This window comes from Quercus lobata, chromosome 1, assembly GCF_001633185.2.
Source record: "Quercus lobata isolate SW786 chromosome 1, ValleyOak3.0 Primary Assembly, whole genome shotgun sequence".
Classification (NCBI taxonomy): domain Eukaryota; kingdom Viridiplantae; phylum Streptophyta; class Magnoliopsida; order Fagales; family Fagaceae; genus Quercus; species Quercus lobata.
Window position 1 is genome coordinate 18,664,202 of NC_044904.1, and position 19,029 is coordinate 18,683,230.

Consider the following 19,029-nt stretch of genomic DNA (forward strand, 5'->3'; position numbering starts at 1 on the left):
TAGTATGGTATCTCAAATTGGAAAGTCTCTCAATGGAAGGAATTGGTGGATGCATTCCTAGCACAATACCGATTTACTTCAAAAGTTACTAAGTAATGAAAAATATTTGGGAAGTACGCACAAAGATGGAGAGAAAAACTTAGGCCGAGTTGCTAATGATTGAGAAAGAAATGGTTGGATATTTGTCGATAACTTGAAGCCACCAGACTATGAAAACAATATTGAGACCTAAGCACAATTCATCACTGACTTGATACCTACTGATGAACGCATAGAATATGGAATAAAGAGTAAGAATATCCATGACATGTCTCCCATTCTCTCTCTGATGGACTAATAGGCTTAAGAGGTACTGCCCAAAAGCAACAGGGAAGAAGAGGTTCAAATGATCACCATTAAGGGTGTCAAACAACGTGTAAAAACCTGACCCAATTGGTTGATCTAGACCAACTCACAACCTCATGGTTGATTCCTTCAATTGACCTTGGGTTTCATGCTGTGAAACCCCGACCTTCATAGGTCAAATAGTAGTGGCAAACCAAATATCAACTGATTACTTGAATAAATTGATTCTTCGCCAAATATCCACTATCACCTATAAGTACCAAATCTGGTTGTGAAAGGCTGTAATCTTCACTGAAAAATTAGTTATGACCGTAACAAGACTAGATCTGTCCTTTGGAGGCTACAATCTTAGCCTCTCTCCCTCTCTTGCTATTGTCAACATATCACACCATCAAAATCGATCGAATTTGATCGGGCATTACTCATTGGAGAGGTGCAAACCTGTTTGAATAATCAAAACTCAATGGTCAATAATAGGTTCTCACTTCTCCCACCCAAATGTAGTTTGTTGGGGGACAAGTGAGTAGAAACTTGTCCTATGGACACCTCTGAATCTCTGATCACCCTAATAAAATATAATTCATACATGCAAGCTCATTTTAAGATTGCTTCTTTGTATGACCTTTAATTAGAACATAGATTTCATCTCACAAAAAATGGGATTTTCATGATTATGAAATGGATTGTCTATAATAATAACATCTATTGGTTTGGGCTCATTACTTAGTCAACAACCCAATTTTCGGAACAATAAGTCTAGTAACACAATTTAATAAAATTGTCAATTATGAGTAGTAGAAAAGAAAAAGAAAAAAAGTGATGGATTTAGAGAAAAATGATTGTTCATTACTCATAAAAGTTATGTACATAAATTTTGGATAATGGAAATTTACAGTCAAATCTCAAAGTATGTGAGCAGCTTAGGAAATAAATTGATTATCACCCTTTGTACGGAATGGACAAAATTGCCCCAAGTTTTTTTTTTTTTTTTTTTTTTTTGCATTCATAATAAAAATGCCCCAAAAAATTTTAAAAATTTTTGAAAGTGGAATTGCTGGGCCGGATCCAAATTCAACACTTTATTGTGCCGGAACAAACGGTTCGTTTTTCGGTCCATTTTGTGTTTTTTTAAACGTTAGGCGGGCCAATTGAAGTGACTGTTTCTCAAAAAAAAAAAAAAAAAATTTGAAGTGACTGCGCTGCGAATCGGACTGAAAAAAGTAAAGCAGCAGAGAAGAGAAGAGAAGAGAAGAGCTTTGCTAGTACAGAGAAGAGCTTTGCTAGTACAATTTACAAAGCTGAATAAACAAGGTATCAGATTTCGTCAATCATCTAAAAATGGCGATGGATGCGAATTTGGCTTCGTTGTTTGAGAACCTCAAGGTCGAAGATCCATGGCTTCCTCCCAGGTCTTGGGAATCCATCCCTTCCGAAAGCGGACGCCCTCCACCAATTTCCTCTTCCTCTCACCCTCCTCCTCTCTTCCACGCCTCCACCGTCTCCGTAAGCACATTTCTCTCTCATAGTGTTGTTACTTTAGGGTTTCTACTATCGTTTCCTTTTTCTTTTGAATTTCACTGATTTTTTTTCAACTGGGATCTTAATTTTGTGTGTGAACTGATGGATGGATAGGAGGAAAGTTTGGTGAGGTTGGCAATGTATGCAATGCAAGGCGTAGAATCGGCACTTATTAGTATCGAAAAGCTTTCTGCTGCCTTTGTTTCTGAACCGGCTGATAGGACATTCCATCGAATTCCAAGCCTGTGGACTCGGGCTTCCAGCACTCACGCTCTTGGAAACATTCTGAGCTCCATAGGCTGCTCGGGTTCTCGGGTTTTTCTTCTCCTTAAATTTGTAGATTATTATACCAATTTTAGATCGTGTGAAAACTCGACTAGCAAAGATGGCAGTGAATTGCAAGACGAAAAACGCCCTTCCTACAGCCTTGTTAATCAGGCATTTGCTGTTGCTGTTGGGAAGGTTTTGGAAGGGTACATGTGTGCTCTCGACACGTTGTATGCATCGGTAGGTTTCAGGCGGCGAATATCAAGGAATGATGGCGCGCCATCTTCTTTGGTGGGGTGTTTGACAAGTGTAGTGCATTCTGAAATTACATTGTTGGAGCTGTACCTGCACACTAAGGACTTGAGGACTCAAATTGAAGCTCTTGCTAATATTTGCAACCTACATGATGTAAAACTTTCCCTCGCGGTATCTTCTGTTGAAGATTCAATCGCTAAAGCAGCATTAGAGTTTTGTAACTTCCATAGAGGAGGGGATCTTCTCACTTATTTATATAAACAACTGCAGGTCAGCTTAGATATAAAATTCCTTGTTTCCATATTTTTTCAGCTGAAAATGTTCATTTGAAGTAATTTCACTCGTTTTATTCCCTGGCCTTAATACTATGAAATCCTTTTATATTGTTTTTTGTTGTCTACATAAGAAAGCTTTTGTAAAAATATTAAATTTCTGACTAGGTTGAAAATTTGTATTGTTGTCTCTGTGAAGGGGCACACTATGGTATTGGCAATTGAACTCCTGATTTTTTGTGGATGTCGCTTGTTCTTTTTCTAATTATTGAATGGTTCTTGCATCATTTTATAGTTTTGCTAATGATTGTTTGGGGAATTTTGTATTTTCCTTTTAGGTTGCTGATAATTCCCACCGTGCTCTACTCAAGTTTCTCTTTCTTCGGTCATGTGAACCATATTGTGGGTTTATCAGGTCATGGATATTCAAAGCTGAGATTAGTGATCCTTATAAGGAGTTTATAGTAGAATATTCTAACAATCTACCACCTAATCAACATGGTAAAGTAGGCATATCTGTTGACTTCACGTTGCCAAGTATCAGGGTATTGTTCTCTATTGTAACTTTGAAACATTGGACTCAGAAGTTTTTTCTTATGTGCTCATGCTTTTAGCATTCCTTCCTAATGTTAATTATCATGGTTGGGAACTGTTAACCTCAGGAGCAAGATGGAGTTGCTGTTCCTTGTTTTCTAAAGAACTTCTTGGTTCCACTTGTCAGAGCTGGTCAGCAGCTTCAAGTGCTGACAAAATTGCTTGAAATGTATATTTATGTTGCCACTGGGGACCATACTCATGAGGATTTTCTTCCGTGCTGGAGTGGGTTTTCAAACAGTTCTCCGTCTTATGCATCTCCAGTGACTTTCAGCAAAGTAAATATAGAAGCCATGGTACTGGCAAGAGACAGTTACTACAAAATGATGGAGGAAAAACTTGAATATCTTTTGTCAAAATTGAAGTTTAGACATGAACAGGTAGGTAACCAAGCTATGGTGGTTCAGATTTTTTTAGTGATTTGTGTTTTTTCTGCTACATAGTATTAATGGATGGTAAAATATGCAGAAACAATTATGAATTATCTGATATATATATATATATATATCCTTTATCTTGTTTTCATATGTTTTTTGTTTGCTGTCAAGAGCCTTGTAGCTCAACTGACACTTCATGGTGCTTCCAAAGGAGACATTTAGGGTTCAAATCCCCCACCCCCAACTATTGAATTATCAAAAATATGTTTTTTGTCTGCAACATGCTATGGTTCAAGAACCTATTTGTTAGTTGTAACTATCAAAACTATGGTGTGTGCTGTCTTGGCTTTTCATGGTTCAAGCTTGCTTTAGATCGTAATCCTCCTGTTTACAATTGTATTCGCAAGTGATTATGATTCTTTAGTTTTTTCCTTGTCCAAAATATTTAAATCTTATGATCTTATTCATCACTCTTTGTTTACCATGATTACTATGATGCATGCTCTCTTTATTATTCCTAACTCCAAGCTGTCAGGAAAGTATAATTTTCCAGCCTGTTATATTCATAAAAAAATGTCCAGCCAATTTCCATGTTTTCCACTGAATATAATGCTTTACCTGATTTATGCAGTGCAAGCAATGAATCCTAAATATCCCCCAAGCAATAGACTATTATTCATCTTCTTTTCTTTTTTTTCAGGTGTCAATAATATGTTCAACATATACTTTTCCATTGCCAGTCTTTAGGCATTCTGATTCTGCTAAAATGCTATGGTGTGGTCTGCCGTAGTCTGTGAACAAACTATAGTTCTAGACTTCTAGTATTTTTTTCCTTCAATTCTTAATTTAATTTTCTCTTCATATATTTGTATGTAAATTTTCTTTTTAACTAAATAATAAGTGAAACAAGCTTCTGGTTAAGTCATTTAAGTTTTTGTCAATCCTGTTAGTAGATGCTCTATGTATTGTGAACCTAAAGGAAACTGTTAATCCGTCATGTGACTGACATGTCTACCCGCATGCTGATTTTGATTCACTGCTGCTTCTGATCACCTAGTTACATTCTTATATTGAATTTTTTTCATTTTGCAGGTAGCTCCCTGTTGCCCTGAAACAATGTACTTTGCCAATGGTGGAAGGAGTTCAAACAATTCAGTTTCATGCACATTGGATGACACTTCAATTGCTCCTTCAACAGCAGATAAAAGAAGCTCAAATGTGTAATCTCTCTCTCTCTCTCTCTCTCTTTGTGTGCAAATGTAACAACATCAAGAGAGTCTGGGAATATACAAGTCATTATTATTTATGTTGAGGATAATTTATGCATGTGCACTGTATGTCAGCTGATGAATATATTTCTCTCCAGTTCATGAGCACTACTCTTTCATTCCATTTACAAACTTCTGTATTTGTCACTTTTCTTTCAAATGTTTTTAATGCTTTATTGATGGTTTGATTTCTATAATTCTCAGTGATATTAATGTGGACTGTGATTCAATGGATGAGTTGTCTTTTGTGATGGATACAGACGATTCGTCTGAATGTTCGTCCTCGAACAGCTCTGAAGAGCAAATCGAGTCTGAGCAGCTAATTGAGCCTCCAAATCACACTAAGTATTTATCTGCTTTAAGCTTCTCCCTGAGTACTTCCATGGATATTTCTTTGCAAAAGCCTCATGAATTTAAAAATTCATGTCATATAGAAAATGATTCACGTGGAATTTGTGAAGTAACAGACAGCCTCAGTCATGATGTGCATTCTCATAATAACGGTATGTTTTTAAGTCACTTACCTGAGCTGCTCGAGCCAGAGGAGTCTAACCAGTCATGCACATCTGATATTCAACATACAGATTCTCTAGCTGATAAAGTCTTTTCACTAGGACACCCTCAGAAAGACTCTGACCTAAATCCGAGGAAAGCAAATGTGGGAGTAATAATGGAAGGTACATCATATTTTCACAAAATTCAGGCCATGTTAGATGCTTCGATTGGGGAAGCCACTGGCAAGGGCCAACTTGAAAATTCCACACACACTCCGTATTTATATACGTTGCAAAGGTGTAAGTCTTACTACCAAAGCAATTTTATGAGTGTGAATCCAATGTTGACAAGTTATGCTTTCCTTCACTCAATAAGCAAGCCAGGAGAGAGATGCAATGCAGACTATGGCCGATCTTTACCTTACTTTGACTTTACCTCTGTAGAAGACCCTTGTAAGTTATGCGTGGAACAGTCAGCAACTGGTTCTGTGCATGAATTTGGAACTGAGCCTCGATTACTCATGCATTCTCATGCTTCTTCTACCAGAAGTAAGAGTGATCGTCATAGTAAACAAGGCTATGACGGAGACCATGTTTTAATTGATAATATTGAAGTGCCTTATGTTTGTTCACCATCATACTTGAAGGACCACAACCAAGAAGTTATAAAAAATGTTTCTGGTGGGAGTAGTTGGGAGAGTTTGCTTGGTGGTTCCAGTATCACCATTGATAATAGTGTTGGAGATACCTATCAAAAAAAAGATAATAGTGTTGGAGATCAGAGGCAGAGTTTGTCAGCCATGTTTGAGATACCACTTGATTTCATCATTGAAAAATGCTTACTGCAGGAAATCATTCTTCAGTATCCTTTTCTTTATGCTAGTTTTCAAACAAATATTAATCAAACTATGTTGTGTGGTTTGTTCATTTTTTCTTTATGTTTTTCTTTAGTAATTCTCGGTATTGGGCCCAACCAGAAATGTGATGTATACACTTTCTGATTTGTGTGCTTGCCTTTGATGAGTTTATCTTCGCTGTTGTTTTTTTTTTTTTTAATGTTTTGTTTCTGCTGAGTATATATTTTTTCTTTTAGTAAACAATTTCTGCCTAAACATTAGATTACTATATAATACTAAAGACAGAGAATGAATGTCATAACATATATAGATATATATTCATTGTTCACCAGGAAATCCTATTTGGAATCTAATTTTGGGTTTCCAACATATAAAATTCTAATGAATATTAGAAGTGGGCATTGATAGTAGTACCAACACTCTTAACATGTGATGCAGATTAGGTATTCAATTTTGGTTGTTTGATGCTTAATTTACTGGTAGTGAGGGACATTGAGCTACCAAGGTCGTAACAGAGGAAGGTAAGACTGAGGATGATGTTGTCTATAGAATCTGGTCAGGGTGGATGAAATTTAGAATTGTTTTGTTCTTATAAACCCACTTCTAAAAATCATCTATGTCTTGCCTTGGGATGTTGGGGACTGATGAATGACAAAACTGGGAAAAAAATGTGAATTTAATGTATCCATATGAAGGTTAGATCAGTTGTGCTGCCACAATTGTAATGTTGGGTGGTGAGGCTGAGGATGCTGTTTGTAGAATTCACACTGGATAGGAGAAGTCTACAACTAATTTTGAGTGACCTTTTCTTTTGAATCTAATTTTTAGGAACTCAACATCATAGTTTCATAGTATGTTTTTATGGAGCATAAATTCCCACAAAATAATATGTGGTCTCTTGCAATGTTGGAGATTGATGAGTGAAAAGAGTGGAAAAGATGTGAATGTATTGCCCATTTTTAAGAGGGGTCAAATCATTATATTAGAAGATTGGATTGTGAACATTTCCTTATGTATTTAATAGATAATCAAAGAACTATGGAATTCTTCGGAAGCCATTCAAAAGCCTCACAGTTGAAGATCACATGAAAACATGCTTCAAGTATTTCATCTTTCACTTCATGTGAATAAAGTTGTCAATTAGACTCAAAGGGAAAAAGAACATTATCAGGTGCAGGTTGTGCAATAGAAGATTAATGTTTGAATTCTTTAATCTCCATTTTCTCTCATAGCAATATGTTTTAGAAGCATTATTATTAATATAAAAATCCATCAGTGATAGGAAAGAGAAGCACAGATGAAAAGATTACCTTAAATACTACTTCACTTTACCCAAATCAACTAGCAAATGCTACTTATAACCCTTATGAAATAGGATGCTTGTATAAATTCTCTAATCTTTTTAAAGAGGAGCACATGATTCACTGTCAATTTTCTAATATTCCTCGATTGATCTATTTCTCCTTATTTTCTTTTTTGTCTCATAGTAAAATCTTCATTACTAAAATGAGTAATCATGTTCAAATTGTTTCTGTTGGAACAGAGATCACTCTATATTATGCTCTTCCTTAAGAATGCTAGATATAAGTATGTCAGCAAGTTAACTATCAAGTTGCTTGAGGAAGGATTTGATTTGCAAGAACATTTTCTGGCACTGCGGCGTTACCATTTCATGGAATTAGCAGATTGGACAGATTTGTTTATCAAGTCACTTTGGCAACATGTATTCTTGTCAACTGATCACTTTAATGCATACTATTTTATAATGATACGGTTTATATGACCAAAAACCTTCTGATTTTATTCCTTATTCCCCCCCACCCCCCCTGAAGCCGCATAAGTGGTGTGTTGCTGAGCCAGATCAGAGACTTTCAGAAATTCAAGGTTTCCTTGAGTTGTCAGTTCAGAGGTCTTCATGCGGGCGAGACCGTTATAAGGATAGGTTATTTGTGTACATGAAAGGACACAAAACTATGCCTCTTTCAACATCTATGAATGGTATTTTTATGGTTATTATTAGGGTACTTCTTTATTTTACTGTTTGTTTAATTATTCCCTTTCAAGTTTCAAATTAAATTAAAATTTTCATCTTAATGTACCTTGATTCTGTTTGTTTCTTTTTATTGCAGGAGTGCATTCCTTTGATTTTTTAGGATTGGGTTACCGAGTGGATTGGCCACTTAGTATTGTTTTGACTCCTGATGCTTTGCAAATATATGCTGAAATATTCAGTTTTTTGGTAAAAGTGAAGCTTGCCGTATTTGCATTGACTGATGTATGGCGTTCATTGAAGGTATGGATTCCTAGGCATTGGTTTACTACTTTACTTTCCTACATTTATCAAATTGCAATAGTAGGCTGCACACTTATTGTTTGATCATATGAAAATAGTTATGTAGTAGGCTCCACCTGTCCCCCAGCCCCTTTCACACAACCCTACCCTCCCCAGTACTGACCTCACTTTTTTTAGATGGGATCGAGCCATAGAGGTACCACTTGGCTATAAAAGTTGGGTTCTGTAGCCATTATTGTTTTCTCTGTATAAATGATTTTGAGATTGTAATGTGTGATTTTCTGTATCATTTTCAAGAATACGTGGTAGATGCATTTACCTATCAAAAAAAAAACCATGGTAGATGCATTGATGCATGCTGTTCTTTCTTCAAAAGTGGAATGTAGGAGCATTTGGCTATCAACAGCTCCAACTCCTGCAGCTTCTAGACTAGATATCTATGTTGATTAAACTCTCAGTTTATAACCAATTAATGGATTACATAGACATAAATCATGGTTTAATCTCACATGATGTTATACTACTTCACCTCCTTTTTTTATCACACCATTCTCAGAGATTTAGATCTTCTTGTTTGCTAAAACATGAATTTTATATTTAGTGTCTGCAGAAATGGATTCAATTTCTAGTAAGTCTAAATTTGGACATCAACATTAGTTTTAACTTTTAAGTCATAATGCATTTCTTCAAATTTGCATTTAGATGATAAAACATCCTGCAAATTCAAGTGGCTTTTGATCATGCTAATGTATTGAACAAGATGTCGATTTTGGTAAACAGGAGTTGGTGCACTTGATTAAACTGAATCGCCATTCTGAAAATCATGAAAGTGAAGTAGGCCATTTTAATATATTGACGAAGCTAAGGTACGCTGAATAATTGATTGTTTTATTTGGATCCTTTTGTTATGCTTATTTTCTGTGGCTCATAAAGCTAGCATTTACATTTGCTTTGCTACTATGTTTATTGTTTTTTTACATGGAAACACCACCCTATTGTACCAATGTTTACACAACATGGAATGTGTAAGAAATGGCTAATGGACACTTCAAAAATGTGAGAAATTTTTACAAAACTTACAAATCTGATTACATGTGGTACACTTTCTTTGGATTGAACAAAAGTTCTCTTTATAGTAGAGAGAGATGAAGATAAAAGAATGGTGAAGAATCAGTGTGTTAAACATTTTACGATGATGGGGGTGTGGGGTGAACTTTTTATTTGTCTTTTTAATTACACATACACAAACTCTGGGTTTTGAACTCACAACCTTACACTCCACCTCTTCTTATGGGGGGGGTGGGGGGGAGAAGAGGTGCCGTTTGAGCTAGAGCTCATTTGTTGAGGAGGGGGAGGGGGGAGGAGGGTGGGTGTTGTGGGGTGGAGTTGAGGGGATACACTCTTTGTTTATGAAACTAGGACAAAATAAATCATTATTTATCTGGGTTTTCTTTTTTCATTTTAAAACACTGATATTGTATATCTGTTAAGCACTTGGCTTAGGTTCTTTAGGTGATTGTGATTAATATTTTATTGATTGTCTTTTATGGCCAAAGTATGCATTGATAAGTCTCACTGGTGGAAGATGATTGATGTCTTTGAGCCCAATCTGTTGGGATCAAGGATTAGTTCAATTGAGCACTGGAAGAAAGAAAAAAAAAAAAAAAATCCTTTTCCTAAATAAAAGCAAAGAACTAAAATGATGCCAATCAAGTAGAGTAAGTGGACAGCCTAATACTTTGTCTCTTTATTATGTATCACCTCATCAGATAACCCTTATTTTTCACTAATTGAAAAGATGTCAATCAAGTAGAGTGTGGATTGCCTAATACAGTCTCTTTATTTGTATCTTCTCATCAGTCATGTGTGTTGTATGGCACAATGCACTTATCTGAGAGACACACCTATAGATATGCATCAAAAGGAATAAAAAGATAATTGTATTTTGCATATTAAGTTTTCAACTACTATGCCATAGATGGATCAATTTTTGTGGTAAAATAGAAATACATGCAACCTGGGTTTATGGTCAATTGAAGAACTTTAATACTGTCTTCATTGAGAAGGAAAGGATGGGTTGTTTAGGGATAAGCTGTAGGGTTCGAGTATTCCTTATAAGGAGCGTACAATGACCCAAAAATGAAAGGAAAAAATGTAAACATTTTGTGAAATCTATTCCTTAGACTACTAAATGTTATGGTTCCAGTAAAAATTACAAAACAAATGAGATTGGAGTGTACCTTTGAGAGGCTCTACTTAGCAATGGTAGAGCTTTGGTACTAATATGGATTGCTATTATTCTGATCAAGAAATTTTCCATTCAATGATTTGCAGTATCTATCAAATGCCCAAAAAGTAATCAGAAAGATCGTGTAGTGTCCATTTGGCATCAACTTATTTGGATTTTTACTAAAAATGGGCTAAAATATACTTCTACTTTGAAAAAGTGAGGTTTTAAAAAAGCTAAACATAAACAAAATAAGCTAAAAGCTAAACCAAAAAGCCGATGGCAAACAAACTTTTTGTGATTTTGGATTAGCTTTTTAGCTTATTTGGTTATGCACCTATCCAAAAAAAAAAAGCTTATTTGCTTATGTAGGCTTTTTGAAGTCTTACTTTTTCTTAGTGCAACCGTACTTTTGCCAACTTCTAGCAAATAAGCTTTCCACAATAAGCTAATCCAAATGCACACGTAATCTTAAAACCTTATGTTATTAGGCTATTAGTATTTTAATTTGGAAGCAAAGTTATTTTTGTAATAAGCCAATTAGAGTTTCCTAGCTAATTAGAACTAGGGTTTAGCGATCCTTTATAAGCAGCTCCTTGAGAAGTTAGTTGATATTTTGATGAATGATAAAAATGGCCGTTTGATTTCTTTGGTCTGGTGCTGACTCCTAATGGTTTCCCGACTTGGTGCTGACTCCAAGCCAAGCCTAGGTGCTGACTCTTAGGTCATATTCCTTTATTTTTCCATTGTTTAGTTTTGTTCTGGTTGTCCTGCGTCAGTATATGTAGCTTAGAATAAAAACTTAGAAAGGGAAGTCAATGATCATCATCTCAAATAGTTCTAACTTTCATTGGAGTTTCCAATTTCAGCATGAAAATTTTGTTTTGTAAGTAATCATTCTCTCTCCATTTGTCCCATGTCAGGCATCAGGTCAATCATTTTGTATCTACATTACAACAATACGTGGAGTCACAATTATCTCATGTATCATGGTGCAGGTTTCTTAACTCCCTTCAGAATAAGGTTTGAAGAAAACTATTTTTATTTTTGATCATTTATTTTCTTCTGCCTATAGTATATTCATTTACTAGTTTTCTCCGTATTTTTTCTTAGGTAAGTTGGGTCAAACATTTTCTAACTTGGTATCATAACTAGAACGTGTTATGAAACCTTGTCTTACCAACTTTAATACTCATATCACCAAGAACCACTTGAAACACCATATACCTGAAACCCTAAAGATCTCAAACACCCAAACCCTAGCATTTCTCACCCAAGGCCCTACTTGAACCATCTAAAACCTAACCCTAACCAAGATCCTTACATAACACTCCCCCTCAAACCATGACATATATATTATATAATATTAGCTTGTTACATAGAAAATCCAATATTGTTTTGCAGAAAGGTTTAGTAAACATATCCTCAATTTGAGCTCTTGTAGAAACATATTGGGTAGCAATAACTCTACTCTCCACTTTTTCCTGAACAAGATGACAATCCACCTTTATCTACTTAGTCTACTCATGGAACACAAGATACAAAACAATAAGTAGTCATAATACATAGTCAAAGGTAACTGCACATTGAGCCTTAATTCCTCAAGCAGGTGCTTAATCCACATAAGCTCATATGACTTATTGAGTCATGGTATACTCAGCTTCTACACTAGCCAGGAGATGACACTTTGCCTTTTACTTTGTCAAGTAATCTAGTTTCCCTTAGAAAGCTACAATATCCAGTTGTTGATCTTCTTTCCAAATGCATCTACTGTAAATGACCATTAGCCCTGTATTAAAGTCCATGACCAGGATGTGCTTTCAGATACTTCATAATCTGAAGAATTGATTCCTAATCTGGGTAACGAGGATCTGCTCTATACTGACTCAACAGTCACTGCAAAGGATATATTTGGACGAGTAGTGGTGAGATAGTTAACTTGCCAAGTAGGCAACAATATCTCCTCGGATTATATAACAACACCCCTTAATCCAGGTACAGCTTAAATTGGGATCCATAAGTCTGTAGGTTTAGAGTCTAACAGTCCAGTTTCTCCCAAAATATCCAACATGTCTCTCCTCTGTGACAAACTAATTCCCTCTTTTGACCAGGCTACCCCAATCCCCAAGAAATAATGCAGTTTTCCTAGATCCTTAGTTTGAAATGAACTTTGCAGGAACTCCTCAATCCCCTCATCACCAATGATAATTATAGCCTCAACATAGATTATTAATAAGATGTTCCCACTCTCAGAAGTGGAAGAGACTGAATGATCAGGTTGTAGAGTGATCACCCTTCCAATGACATACTTGGGTTTGCCCCTTTGTTCTTTTATCAAGGACAATATGTGATGGAGTGGTCAAGAGGATGGACAAAATGCCAGCTAGTTGGAAAATCTCTACTTACATGAAGGGGGAAGGCTTACTTTCTAGTCTTTCAACTTTCTCTCTTTTTCCCCTATGCATGTTGGTGTAGTTAATAAGGTTGAGAGTTTCAAATTGTTAATTGGAAGATACAAAGATAGCTTGTTTCTCCTATTCAGTTTGGGGTGTTGTCTATCATAAAGCTTTTGGTTTTTAATCAAGTTGTTCTGGGTAAGTGGTCTTGGCATTTTAGATGAATAATATGGATTGCATGAAGTCTGAGCTTATGAAAGAACATGAGGGGTGATAAGGGTGTATAAATCTATCAGATTTAATGTGGAAAGCAATAGACTTTAGTGTGATATGTGGTGTGGCAGAGTGCATTGAAAGCCTTGGTTCCTGGCCTGGACTATTTCAAATTTTTGGTTATATAGATGCTACAATGGCAGATTATGTGGGCTGTTCACACAGTGATTATTGAAATCCAAGCTTCAACCACTAGTGTACAACACTAAGGGATTGAATCCTTTCTTTTCTCCTGAAGTTCCAATGGAATCAATGCTGTCTTCGAGTGTTTTAACTCAACCAGAATTGTCTCCACTGAAACCATGCCTTGTTGGTAGTTATTTTGTTCATTTTTCTTCTTCCTTGTCTTCTTCAATGGTTTCAGATCCACAATTTGTTGCTTTTCACTCCAAGAGTTGTCTAAAGACAGGCCAAAATCATCCCCTGTTATCTGGTAGAATGAGTACCATTTGCCTATGTTGCACTCTTTAGTAGCTCCACCGTTTGATCCTTCTTTTTTTGGGTCCTTTCTTCCATGGGCTCTTTATTTGTACTATAGTCACAATTACTGGGCTTATGTCATAACATTGTAAATTTGGGCTCAAGTCATAGCATGTGCATACTGCATAATCAAGTAAGTAATAGTGTTTGGGCTTTGGATATTTGGATTGAATCTTGACATTTGGGGTTATGTATTTTTTAATGATCTATGGTCAAGGTGGCCGTATCCTCAAATAGAGCCAGACAGAATCAAAGGACTAACTTGAAGGGTGTAAAGTACACCCTCCAAGTACACTTTCCCTTGATTTTAAAATACAAAAGCGTGTATTTAGAAGATAAGCACCATTGATAGACATCTATCATCATAATATTTTCTTTTTCTTTTTTATAATGATTAATTGTCTATAATATGCCATTTCTTTTCTAATTTTTATAAGTAGATATCATTGTTTTTATTCAATTTTTGTGGTGTCCTTGATCTTGAATATGCACATACCCACCAAAAAAAAAAATCTTGAATTTGCTTGTGGTCTATGTAGGTCAAAGATATGTTGGATCTTGATTCGGTGCATATGGCTTATTTAATGGATTCGTTACACATGTAAGTTCAATTTTTTTTTGGGGGGGGGGGGCGTTAGTCTTTTAAAACTTGAAATATCATTTACATGAACAATTATTGCTGCATAGAGTTGCAAAGCTGGCTGTTAATGAAACCAACCTGGATCTTACCTCACCCTTTACCTCCTCTGAGAACAAGGTTATGATATCTATACTTCTGTAGTATGCCATGTTTATCTTTTCAAAGTAAAAATGACCTATTTAGGGGCCAGGATGCAGGATCTCTGGTAAATGATTAGATCATATAATTCAACTATGATTATACCACGATAATATATATATATATATATATAGTCTCAGCCATTCCATTTCCTATAGCAACATATCTTTCTTAGATTGTTTTGTTGAAATTGCTCGTGCTAGTTGCAAAGTTATCGTGGAGTTTTTGGGCTATGTGTTAGATGCAAGTCTTTGGAATAGTCAGTATGTGAAATGAGGTAGACAGTAATACTCCCCTCAAGCTTGTCATAGGTTTTAGGTCTCCTTCATGGAGTGTTGATTTACTTCAATGTCAATATGTAGTGTCTTTCTTATGACAAAAACTCACTAACTAATCGCATTCATTTTACCTGCCACTGTCCTCAATGCTTTTAGCACATCTTATAGCTACCAAGGGATGCTCTTTAGTCATGGTGTCTAAATTCCTCACAGCGGAGAGTATTTAAGTCTGTTTCCAAACCCAATTTACATTAGTGCATGCCTTCACTGTTATGTTCCCATGATGTTGATTGTTACCTTCTTTTTAGCATATTTCAAATGTTCAAAGATTTGATGTAGAATCACAAGCTTTGCAGTCCATTGGCAGATACAGATTGATGTTGTTAATAAAAAATTTAGCACTTGATTAGGAGAGGGTTAAAAAAATGTGGGTTACAATCAATTTTGATATTGATGTAAATCCTGTCCTCCACAAGTTGCCACTGCAAATGCTATTCTATCATTCACCTTGAACAATTAGCTTATATGCAGGATTAACTCTGTCCTGTCCGGTACTTCTAAAAAGATTCAGTCTTCTTCATCTACAAAAATAACTCTGGCTTTGGATTGGCCACCTCAATCCCCTAATGATATTTGGGTCCACCCAAGTTTTTAATATCAAGCTCCTGTAGAGAAATGCTTTCAGCATATAAATCATTATTGGATTATAACTTGTGAGATATGTCACCTGCCAAGAGCCTTATAGCTCAGCAGTAGTGACTGGTCTCCTTTATTAGAACCAAGATTGAAATCCCCCTTCCCCACTTGTTGTAACAATTTATCAAAACTTGTGATATCTATCACTCACAAACACAATGGGTGCTGCTATACTTTCTCTAGTATGCTTTAGGAATGAGTTGCAATATGCCCAACTCTACTTGTAAATGTCCAATCTTGAACCCACAACTGTTGAAACAATGCTTGAGTTACTACACTCCTCTTAAGGTTACAACTGCTGTTACCTTTTGATGAAGTCATGGAAGATATTGCCTATTCAATAATTATTTTATTGGGTCCTTGTGCTCCTATAAATTAGTCTAAAAATATGTATTATTCGCTCTTGTCTATTAAATTACATATTCCAAAGGTAGTAGATTAAGAAAAAACCTTATGCAATTCATTTTGGAAGAGACTTAGAACTAAAACTTCATATTTCTCACTAAAATCTTATTAAATTACTCTTGCTGTGAACCTTTCATAATCTATTACACTTATGATTTGAAAGTTAATAAACGTGCTTAGCCTCTTATGACAGTTAAAGTAGCAGTGGTGATTTATAAAAAAATTATATGGGGGACAAATCCTTGTACGTAAGTGGGTCATAACTGGTCCAGACATGAAAGAAGCTGACCATGTTCTAGGAACACTGACTAGGGGATTCAGGATAATTTCTTGCTTATGTGTCACCCTAGGATGAAGGATTAAGTTCAACACTGGGGGCTGCTCTTAGTTTATTTGGGCATATTTCTGCGTCAGGCAGAGGTTGAGTTCCTAGGGATGGGCCTTAGGGATGCAAAATGCTTCAAATCTGGGGTCTCATCTATTTGTTATAGGGAAATCTTCATCAATGCTTTTTATAATTACGTTCTTTGACTTCAGTCTCATCTATTTGTTATGGTAACTTTAACCAGTTACTATTAAGAACTTTCATGAGGAAATATAGCTGTTTGTTGTTTAGGGAACTCTTCATTGTTGCTTCTTATAAATATGCTCTTTGGCTTCGGTCTCATCTATTTGTTATAGTAATTTTAATCAGTTACTACTAAGCACTTTAATGGGGAAATACAACTGTTTATTCTTTTCTACTGCAATTAATATATATATTTGGGAAGAGGAGAGGGGGGGTTTATGTATTGAAGGTTCTTAAACTTGATATCACTAAACAGTGTACATAAATAACCTTTGCAGATGTTTCCTCTCTCATGAAACGCGGCATGTAGCAAGCATTGTTGAAAACATATTACAATGTGCACTAGACTTCCGGTCTTGCCTCACTGGAGGCATATGGAATGTTGGCATGGATCGAAGAGATTTGATGGGTAAATTTTCAAGAATCAATATATCCCAGGTGATCCTCGCATCTCTATTATTAATGATGCATGTACAACTCGAATTGTACTCTGTTTTGTTTTGTCTGGAAAGATGTACATGGAAATACTCTGATTGTTTGGGTTATTAAATACCCAGCTTGAGATCTCACAATGATTAAGAAAATATAAATTGAAATCATTAATAACAGGATATGTACATGAAGGGAAGCCATTTACTTCATGCTTGTGGATGGCGGGTTTTAATTTTATCTATTTTCATAATGCACTATTACATGGTACATCACCCAGTTCCCATGCTTGGCAGGGAAACCCTTCTGGTCTTAAATCATTTTAGTGACATATCTATTCCCATTTCAATTTTGCAATATATGTATGTTTGTAGAAACCAAGTTTTGTAGGTCTACGTTTGATACATATCTGCCTAAACACATCTCAATCATTTCCATTTTGATATAATGCATCTGTGTGCAGTGGTCTTCATTATATTCGTTATGAATTTCAGAATACCTGCTTTAGTGTTTTGAAATCACAGCTTGGATGAGAAAACAGTAATTTGACCTTTCAATTGCATCTGTTTGCAGGTGCTTGCCATAAAGCGAACATTTGACAAAAATCTGAAAGAATTGCACCTTTGCTATCTGAAGTCACCTAAACATGGGGAGTACGGGCTTTCCCGTTTTTGGGCGTCTCTCAATTATAATGAGTATTACTCAGATGTTGGTAATGGCATGGACTATTATGCTTTCTCGGTGTAAGGCTATCTATAATGCCAATTAGGACAAGCTTTTTGGGTGTTTTTGTGTTTTGTTTGTGAAGAAAATGATGAGCGTGTTATTGTGAAAGGTAAAAAGTAATACGTACTAATAGTATAGTCGTTTTTTTTTTCTTTTTTCTTTCTCTTGGATAGGAAGTAGTATGGCAGTTAGTCTGTCTGTATGTATGGATGTGTGAGTTGTATAGTAGAAAAAGATTATTGTCACTAAATTTTTTTATGTATTAAAAAAAAAAAAAAATTGAGGGTGAGTTGTACGTGTTCCTAACAGTATATACTGACTAGTAAGTTTTTATCCTTACCCAGCAGGAAAATTTGTAAGTTCTTATTTAATAATAATATAATAGAAAATCTGTGATTTCAGTACATTTGCCATATCAACGGAGGGTTGTATCTGTAATGCAGATGACAAATCCAAATCCAAATTAGTTCTTTCTTTATTTTTTTTCATTTTAATTGAATGATACACTAACTAATGCTGCTGGTTAGATTCTTTTTTTCTGCAACTTGAACCTAATTAAGAAAAATATATTTTATTGTACCCACTAGTCACTACTAAATTTGAACTTATTCATAAGGCAGTATCTACATATAATAATTATATTTATATTTATATTTATAATAGATAGATTATATTAACTAATGCTGTTGGTTAGATTCTTTTTACAGCAAGGTGAACCTAAATAAGAAAAATATATTTTATTATAATCACTAGTCACTACTAAATTTGAACTCATTCGATGTATTGTCTACATATAATATTTATAATAGATGGTCGTATACTAATGCTGTTGGTTAGTTTTCTTTTTCGGCATGGTGAATCAAAATAAGAAAAATATATTTTATTGTAATCACTAGCAAGGGCCGAACTAGAATTTTACGAATGAGGTCAAAATAAAATATAAAATTGAACCAATTCAATAGTGTCATGCAAGAAATATGAAAATTTTGGGGTTTAACCATTTTTCTTTTATAATTTTTAGGTAAATTTAGGGGTAAAAGTCTAATATTTAAGAAGTTTGGGATCTACTATATATCTTTTGAAAATTTAAAAAAAAAAAAAAAAATTAAGGGTCTTTTTCTGATGTTTGAGAAGTCATCTCCCCCCAACCCCATTTCTCTAAGTGGTTCTGCCCTTTACTCACAAGTCATTATTAAACTTGAACTCATTCATAAGGCATCGTCTATATCCAAT

At 35.2% G+C, this 19,029-nt stretch overlaps 1 protein-coding gene across 4 annotated transcripts; it reads left to right on the top strand.

Moving 5' to 3' along the window:
- The first annotated feature begins 1,417 nt into the window (after window positions 1–1,417).
- LOC115981944 lies at window positions 1,418–18,085 on the top strand. 4 transcript variants are annotated; one of them, XM_031104391.1, is made up of 15 exons: window positions 1,418–1,589; window positions 1,621–1,848; window positions 1,978–2,655; window positions 2,996–3,202; window positions 3,320–3,631; window positions 4,721–4,848; window positions 5,101–6,252; window positions 7,829–7,970; window positions 8,080–8,245; window positions 8,377–8,540; window positions 9,321–9,406; window positions 11,691–11,790; window positions 14,456–14,517; window positions 16,920–17,079; window positions 17,644–17,924. In XM_031104391.1, exons 2-15 carry the CDS (start codon window positions 1,684–1,686, stop codon window positions 17,815–17,817), a joined length of 3,696 nt encoding a protein of 1,231 aa, XP_030960251.1. In that variant the 5' UTR covers window positions 1,418–1,589; window positions 1,621–1,683; the 3' UTR covers window positions 17,818–17,924. The 4 variants fall into 4 exon arrangements, 3 of the variants coding, with proteins under 3 accessions (XP_030960251.1, XP_030960258.1, XP_030960269.1); XM_031104398.1 differs by lacking the exon at window positions 1,418–1,589 and having other exon boundaries at window positions 1,618–1,848; window positions 17,644–18,085; XR_004089488.1 differs by lacking the exons at window positions 1,418–1,589; window positions 14,456–14,517 and having other exon boundaries at window positions 1,618–1,848; window positions 17,644–18,085.
- The last annotated feature ends 944 nt before the right edge of the window (window positions 18,086–19,029 follow it).